General features: G+C 42.5%; 1 protein-coding gene across 2 annotated transcripts in view; it reads right to left on the bottom strand.

Moving 5' to 3' along the window:
• The window catches only part of LOC112148014 (UDP-glucuronosyltransferase 2A1), a 14,568-nt gene extending 11,273 nt beyond the window's left edge, over positions 1 to 3,295 (bottom strand). Inside the window, exons 1-4 of one of the 2 annotated variants that reach the window (XM_036213398.1) lie at positions 2,550 to 3,295; positions 2,040 to 2,188; positions 1,831 to 1,962; positions 1,416 to 1,503 (exon numbers count right to left, since the gene is read on the bottom strand). In XM_036213398.1, coding sequence (XP_036069291.1) covers positions 1,416 to 1,503; positions 1,831 to 1,962; positions 2,040 to 2,188; positions 2,550 to 3,258 — 1,078 coding nt within the window. In that variant the 5' untranslated portion in view covers positions 3,259 to 3,295. The remainder of the gene's footprint in view (positions 1 to 1,415; positions 1,504 to 1,830; positions 1,963 to 2,039; positions 2,189 to 2,549) is intronic. The other variant, XM_036213397.1, reaches the window with a different exon arrangement.
• Positions 3,296 to 8,780: the final 5,485 nt, after the last annotated feature.

Raw genomic sequence — 8,780 nt, 5'->3', positions numbered from 1 at the left:
CCAATAAGGAGCTTCAATGGAAGGTTGGTTGGAAAACATGTAGGACACCGGCCCTCGAGGCCTGGACTTGAATACCCCTGATCTATACCAATATAAAATCCTTTTCTAAATGAGATAAGTCAATAATGGAAAACATTATTTGGATTGAGACATGGTCAGTTTATTTTACTATAAGGTAACAACCATCACAGCAGACAACACACGTGACTAACCAAAAAAATGATCAACCATCATTACAGTCCAATGTGTTGAAACTAGAGGTGTTGGGGAAAAATCGATTGGTTGATGTACCGTGATATTTCATTTGCCAATACTTGTATTGATTTAAAATGTTGACAACATATAATTATTTATGAGCACTGTTTTCCAGCTAAACCTCTGACCACTAGTTGGCAGCACACTGAGACTCTTTGAGCAGCTCTACAGAGCAACCAGAACGACAGGATCCCGCGAGAACCAGCTTGTGTTAAATGTCCGCATCGCGGTTTTGGTTGTTATGAGACATGTACTACTTTGCGAAAAAGTGAAAAGTTTTTTCTGCTACAGTTTTGGATATTTCACATACGTATCGTATCAAAAGACCAGTATCTTCCGGTTCATGAGCGGACGTGGCTACACAGCTCTCCTCATTGCCTTCAGAGCGACTTAATCTTGAATTATCACAGAATTACAACAAAACAAGGAGTAATTCTGGAATATAAAGAGATTAGCATGGCCCTAAAGGAGAAATCAAGACACATTTCTGATATTTCTGACATCAGAAAAGCAACCAGAAACTTTTTTGATTCATTGAAACACAAGAAGTTTTAATGACCTGTAGCTGTGTTAGAAAGGCAAAAAATCTTATCAAAAGTTATGAACTGGAAAATGATCATTCATGGAAAGGAGATGGTAAGGTCGAACCAAGGTGAGATTAAATAAGTTTGTTTCCTCACACTCCCTTTCAACTACTCCATAATTTGATGCCCAGTTATCTTATGTCTACCATATCTTTGTACGGATGTAAACCTGTTGATGGTATTTCTCATGTATTTTTGCTTGATTGCTCAAAATAAACAATATCAATCCAGTCCAGGATGCGTATCGTATCACCGGACTCTTGCCAGTACGCGCCCCTAATGGATACACTTTGAATTGACTTTTCTATCAACATCCTCAAACTCTTACAGGTGTCTTACAGTACATGTGGCATACGGAGAAGTATTCACACCTTACTAATGACTAGAGTGTTGGGTAAGGACATCATATAAAAGCAGCAGCCGTACATCATAAGTTCGTGAAACTTAAATTATCCTTGGGAATAGATCATGATACATTTGCCACACAACAATGGTACATTCCATTTTCGTGACCCTCCACAAGCATCCGTACGGGTCAACCCCCTTACAGGTGTATGTGACGAAGGTTTTACTCACCCAATAGATCATTCTGAGGAATCCAGTCAAAGAGTTTGGTGTTGGAACCCAAAGTTTCTGGTTTTTCACCGCTGTATCTCCACACTACCTACAGGTAGAAACTTTCTTTAAGCATTTAGAAGATGTGATGAATTCTGAATTAGAAGGGCAGCTTTAGAGTTAAGTGCAGTTTTGTTAGAAAGTAAAAACATTTTTTTTTCTCTTTGATATCTTGATAATTAAAAAAGATGTTTAATAGGTGGCTTCACACCAAGCCTCTTCAGTCAACATATCAAACTGCCCAATGAAAAGGAACAACCACATTTGTCCATTTATTTGCTTCTAAGTTTCTTAAAGTTATTGTATTATCTTATTATTTGTTCTATGTAGCTCTCAATATTTAAAGATCAACAGCATGCTGTAAAGTTCTCCGTACCTTCTGAGGAATCTGAGCGAGGGCTGAAGCGATCATGTTCGCCTTTGATATTGTGATGTTCTTGATCATGGATCCCAACGTGAAGACCACAATGCCAGCGTCTCCAGAACTCTGGACAAATTCTTCCATGTCCTGCAGGAGAGCAATTCAAATGTTCCCATCTTTAATTCAGCATTTTCTTGATTCAGAAGACATGGGGAAAAGCCCACCTTTGGTAAAGGTTTGGCAGGTCGGCAGTGGATCCCACCAACAAACTTGAAGTTGGGAAGAAACGGACGAGGGAACTCAAAGTCCCAGTATGTTCGTATCAACCAGATATCTGCTTTGCCCATCAACTGGCAGCCGTTGGTGGGGGTTCCTGCAAGGTTTGAGTGTGTAGGTTCTGTCATCCAGTCCATGTTGAATCCAGAACTTGATTTAGAAAAAATGTAACTGGAGGTAACTTTTTGACTTGAAGACGTTCAGAAGGACAACGATTCAATCATTGAGGGGCATTGTTCGTATAGAGAGTATATATAACTCAACTCAGTACCAGTCAAACAGAACTGAAGAAGCCACTTGGTCAAGAGGTGAAACGTCTTCAAGCTACAAAGTTACGCTCAGTTGAATTTTTTTTCTAAATAAAGACATGGGTAAGGTTGAAACTCGAAAAGAGAAATTTGTAGAATGATCTCCATTAAACCACTGAGAAAGTCTTCAGGTGGTGTGTTGGTGCTTACCTCTGACCTCAGAGTAATATTTATCTATCCGGGCCCAGAAATATTGTTCTTGGACGACATCATTCAAAGCATAGAAGAGGAAGTTCCACACTCTGTCGGAGAAGTCCATCTTGTCCGTCAGTTTGCTCATACTGCCAGGTACGAAGGAGGGGGGAGCGGGAAGCTGACCGCAGTATCTTTCCCAGTTATTGACCAAACTGAAACGTAAGGAAAAGACCACAGGAAGTCCTAGAATGTCAGCGACCAAGTCACTGCCCGGATAGATGGGGTCAGACAGGAGAAGGTCAAAGTTTCCCTCCTTCAGCGTCTTCATTATGCTCTCTGATTTCACCACGCCGTCTAACAGGTTGAGGGAGCAGGTTAAATCAAAGTCCATAAGATCGATGAATTTCTTGTAGATCTGGAAGGAGTTCATGTAATCCATCTCATACATGGTGAAGTGTAACAGTTCATCCAGGAAGTTCTCCAAGACCTCGAGTGAAACGGAGACGTTGAACGGTAGGTAGTGGAAGCGTGACGGCTCCTTGCTGCTCATGAACATGGATGAGCTCGGGATCAGGACGGTCACGTTGTGTCCTCGCTCAACCAGCGTCTCCAGGAGCGGCTTCATGTTTATCCAGTGGCTAGCTTCAGTGTACCACACCAAGATGTTTCCTCCAGAAGCGCTGGACGTCATGCAGAGAAGCAGCAGGACGAGACGCAGCTCCATGATGGCGAGATGTTGGCAGGAGAGCCTGCAGAGGCTTTTTAACAGCTGTCACCGGTAATTATTAACCAGCAGAAGCTGAACTCTGACATGCTCCTCTTTGTTCCATATAATCTAAGATTCAGTAGGTACATCCTGAAATAGGTAAGCGGTTAGAACTGTCAGGATTTACAGTCATAATATAATTTTTTTTCTTTAACATTTTTGCATCTTAAAGAAGAAACTAAACAGAAGTAAAGTACATCATACTTTCAGCTTATTTTGTCTTTGTGATCCAAGAAAATCAGTTTTTAGATTTTTAAACATTTTCCATTTTAAATGTTTGCAACTTTTGTTCATATAATGCATAGACTTTAGGGCTAAAAACGTATTTGTACTCTGTTATCGAATAGGTTGTGTAATGAATGTTGTTGAATGATATCCATGAACTGCTATAGTGTAAAGGTTTGAGACAGCTCAGGATTTATGCTGTGTGGGTCTCTTCTGGTTTAATCTTCAAACAGGTTTGGGATTATCAACCAGACTGGAGTGGTTTAGCTGCTTATGGAAAAAAAACAAACTCTGCTATGATGGTATAAGATAAATGGTGTATACTTGTATAGTGTATTATTATTTTCATAGAAGGCCCAAAGTTTACAGTCACAGCCCCATTCACCTATGCACACACACAATCAGACTGATGGCTTTGCTGCCAAACACGGGTACCAACCTTTAATCATTCTGAGCAATGTGGGGTTCAGTGTCTTATCCAAGGACACTTTGACACATGAATGGGCAGAGTGGGAACTTCCGATCAGAGGTAGGCCAATCTACCATAATGTTGCCTGGCCTTACATCGCTTGGATCCTGTCCAGTACCCGCATTTGAGGTCAGAGCTTGAAGGTAGGCCTGGAGGCCTTTTAGTGGTCTCCAACATGGGATTGTCTTCCCATCATCATTCACAGGATGGACAATAAGGGTGATGTATTGTGTGGGTGGGAAGGAGCTTGAACTTGAGTGAGAGGTTAAGTGGAACCGGCTAAAGATATTCTGGCTTGCTTTCAAATACAGTTTGTGCTCTGAAACCCAACTCTTTGAGACGGTTAGACTCCCTTACACTAAATGAGAGGTGACAGGCTGGTGTGGACCTGCTCATGGATGCCTAGTTTAGTGACCTTGTATTGGTGGTCTTACCTGTGAACAAGTGAATGTCTTTCCTGATCCTCAGAGTTGGGAACAGATACCGTCTCTTAAGGTGAGTTTGACTTGTTGGCTAAGCAACTGTCTGGGGACAATTGGTTAGAGAGAACAATGTTCTCCATCTTCATTGACATCACTCTATTTGGTTTGAAGATGGATGATGAAGTAGATAGTGGGGACCAGGACCTGGGGCCAATCCACCCAAGCTGAAATTATAAAGATTCTCAAAAACTTCCTATGCAGCAAATCATCGGTGGTGGTAACTCTTACTGAGTCTAGCTCTTTCTTCCTAGTCCTCCCTTTGAGATCAAGTTTCTTCCTCACTGTTACCTTTTGCTTTTTCACAAGGATCATACCAAAAATCCTTTGTCAAGGTTTGTTTGTCTCTTTTAGGTCATTAGTTTACACATAAGATAATGTAGCCTACCCCTATACTGCACAGCTGTAGAGGGGTTGGCAGTCAAATCCCAGCTGGGTCATTTCTGTGTGGAGTTTGCAGGTTCTTCTCGTGCTTTTATGGATTTTCTTCTTCTGGCACCCACAAGCAAGTATTAGGGGTGTGGCCTTCCAACAAGCTTGCTCCTCATTGGTAAAAATGGTTGCTATAGAAATGATGACTCAGACAACCATAAACTAATCACTGTTTACTGATGACGTCTGGCTCCAACATGGCGGCAACTGTATCACAAAAAAATAGCGACTGAATTGAATTAATTTGGTTTCTGTCCAGTTCTTTGGTACAGACAGGAGTATTGACTGTATCTGAGAACTGGATACAGGGTGTAAGGTGCAGCTGCTGCAGTAATGCATTCTCTTTATCAATCCATCATGATCAGTAAGGAGACCTGAAAGATAAAGCTCTCAATATATTGGTGGATTGATGTTGCTACCGGAGAATCTGGCGTTCTTAAAGGAAGTTGTCTGTGGAGGTCTGAGGATCTCTGCTGTCCTACAAACCAGCTCTAGAGCAACCTCAGAGGATGGATGGATGAAAAGAAGAAAGAAAAATGGATGTCATAGAAGTAAAAGACTGATTGTAGTATTTACGATGTTGACACACTGCAAATCGTCTTGGATGATTTTTTTCTATAATGGCACAAACTGTTGTGATTGTACTTTTATTTAACCACAAAATCTAAATTGCAAATATTATCTTTTCCCAAAACTGTACAAATTTAGGTATGAATTGAATAAAAATAAATCGCATTAAAGATCAATTGTTGTCTTTGAAGTGTTAACTTCGTCAGTTCTTGTCATTTATTTTTTGTTTCTTAAGTTTGGTTGGTCTTTCTAGACGTCTAATTCTGAACCGGAACGAGAGTCTGAAAGCTGATAATGTTCACAGTCAAACTACTGTGAGTTCAAGGTTGTCAGCTCCCTTTTTCTAAGATTTTGTATAAATTGTTTATGGAAAAAGATGTAAATGTTTTTTTCCCATTTCAGAGAAAAAGTTTTAACTGAATCCCTAAATGTTCAACAGCTATCAGAAAAACATATTTTCCACTTCCTGTGTGACGTTCTGGAGGTCATTTGGTCTCAATACTTCCTTTTTTTCTCCATGACCTCTTGCCTTCTCCTCGCCCCCACTGTTATAATGTCAGGAGAATTAGCTCGTTGATCGTAAACGACCATTCTCCCCTTATCCTCCTGTGTGTATTTTGTAGTAAAAGTTCAAACTTCACACGTCTTATCGAATTGTTGCCGAACTTTGTTTTAATCAGTCACTTATCCATCAGATGGAGAGCTGTACTTCACATGAACTTTGTTCCGGGTACATGCATCACCTCCATAAGAACAGCTAATTTATTTTTCAATAGTTATGTTATCTGGGGCGTAACGATTAATCGACTTAACTCAGGGGTGTCAAGCACATTCTATCCGGCCCAGTTAATTTTATTTTATTGTTATTAATTGCCCGATATTATCTTGAGCTTATTTCTAATGTATGATTTTGGCAAATATATTTTTATTGAGAGTAAAATATTGTTATTTAAGGTTTAAGTTGATTTGTGATTCATAATTATGTTAAAAAGTGGCGTTTTAAAAATTTAAATTCTGCTAGCTTTTGGCATTTACAATGATTTCTAAGGCTATATTGGACTTTAGCTAATATTTCACCAACATGCTAGCTGTTTTGGTTAATTTAGGCTTTTATTTAAAATTTTTTAGGCTGTTTTGGAGTTAGGCTAATATTTACACGCTAGCTGTTTTGGCTAATTCAGGCTTTTATCAGTTTTTTTTTTTTAATATTTTGAAGTTTAGCTATTTTTTCAGCTACATGCTAGCTGTTTTGGCTAACCTATTTTTTTTTCTTTTTTTAAGCTTTAGTGTTTTCATCTGTTAATTTCAGCATCTTCAGATCAGCGGCCAAATTCAGCTTACAGCATTCACACTAGGATTACTGCAGTTAATGATATTTTCCATCCATCCATGCATCTTCTTCCGTTTCATCCGGGACCGGGTCGTGGGGGCAGCAGTCTAAACACAGATGCCCAGACTTCCCTCTCCCCGGCCACTTCCTCCAGCTCCTCTGGGGGGACCCCGAGGTGTTCCATGGCCAGCCGAGAGACATAGTCTCTCCAGCGTGTCCTGGTCTTCCCCGGGGCCTCCGCCCAGTTGGACATGCCCAGAACACCTCTCCAGGGAGGCGTCCAGGAGGCATCCGTATCAGATGCCCGATCCACCTCAACTGGCTCCTCTCGATGTGGAGGAGAAGCGGCTCTACTCCGAGTTCTCTCCGGGTGACCGAGCCTCTCCTATCTCTAAGGGAGCGTCCAGCCACCCTCCAGAGGAAACTGGCTCAGCTCTCTTTTCACCACAACGGACACGTGTAGCGACCCCAAAATGGCGGACGCCGCTCCAATCCGCCTGTCGGTATTACGCTCCGATCTTCCATCACTCGTGAACAAGACCCCAAGATATTTAAACTCCTCCACCTGAGGCAGGAGCACTCCACCCACCCAGAGAGGACAAACTACCTTTCTCCAGTCCAGAACCATGGCCTCAGACTTAGCAGTGCTGACCCTCATCCCAGCAACTTCACACTCGGCTGCAAACCGCTCCAATGCATCCTGGAGGTTCTGGCTCGATGAAGCCGACAGAACAACATCATCTGCAAAGAGCAGAGAGGAAATCCTCTGGTCCCTCAAACCAGACCCCCTCTGGCCGATGGCTGCGCCTAGAAGTTCTGTCCATAAAGACTATGAACAGAACCGATGATAAAGGGCAGCCCTGCTGGAGTCGAACATGCACCGGGAACAGGTCTGACTTACTGCCGGCCATGCGAACCAAACTCCTGTTCCGGTCATACAGAGACCGGACAGCCCTGAGTAAGGCTCCCCGGACCCAATACTCCCAGAGCACCCTCCACAGGACACCACGGGGAACGCGGTCGAACGCCTTCTCCAAATCCAAAAAACACATGTGGACTGGATGAGCGAACTCCCATGAACCCTCCAGCACCCTGGAGAGGGTGTAGAGCTGGTCCACTGTTCTATGACCAGGACGGAAACCGCACTGTTGTTCTTGGATCTGAGGTTCGATGTAATGATATATTTTTAGTTCGTAATTATGTTAAGTTTTTAGGCTCGATTTTTAAAGTTTTAAAAACGTAGTTTTAGAGTGATCAATAAACGTTTATCCTTTTCGGTCCACGACCTAGGGTGAGTTTTGGCCCCTTGTGTGGTTGAGTTCGACTCCCCTGTCGCAGCGTGATCCCCTCCCATGACAAATGTGGATGAAGGTGGACAGGATTTCTCGTCTGCCATGGACACCAGTGTCTTATGGGTTCCAGACGATCCCACTCTAAACGTCAACATACCTTGGATAGCACAGCAGCCAGAATGTCAAAAAATGACGAGTTGGGGACACCCTAAATGTCAATGTTTGACGTGGAGGGGTCCTTAACCATGCGTCTATATGTGACAACTTGGGAATGAGGATGTGTTGGCTCCCCCCTCTCATTAACATTGTAGATTCCGTTTGACTCTGGATTTAGGAGCGTCTGGTAAACAGAATGTGTGTGAATGCTGGATTCTGGGCTTCATTCAGTGTTTGAAAGCCCCGCCCCTTGAGGTTAAGGGAGAACATTGAAGTATTGAAAGTGTTGCTGGTTAATGGTTTGGTAGAAGTTTGGACTTCCCGTTGGATTTCCCTTCACCATTTCTACATTCTTGCTTGTTCCTCTCCCCCCTACGCTCGCTGAGGGTTACACAGCACTGCTTTCTGAAGTAGACATTTGCATAATCAGATTAAGACGAGCGATTGTCACTGCCCCCCCCCCCATCAGTGGGTGCTCCAGAAGAGAGAGGGTGCTGTCCACCCCAACAATGGACAACTTCCCTTCG

This window comes from Oryzias melastigma, linkage group LG9 (assembly GCF_002922805.2).
Source record: "Oryzias melastigma strain HK-1 linkage group LG9, ASM292280v2, whole genome shotgun sequence".
In the NCBI taxonomy this organism is placed as follows: Eukaryota; Metazoa; Chordata; class Actinopteri; order Beloniformes; family Adrianichthyidae; genus Oryzias; species Oryzias melastigma.
This window is presented reverse-complemented; position numbering and strand designations above follow the sequence as displayed.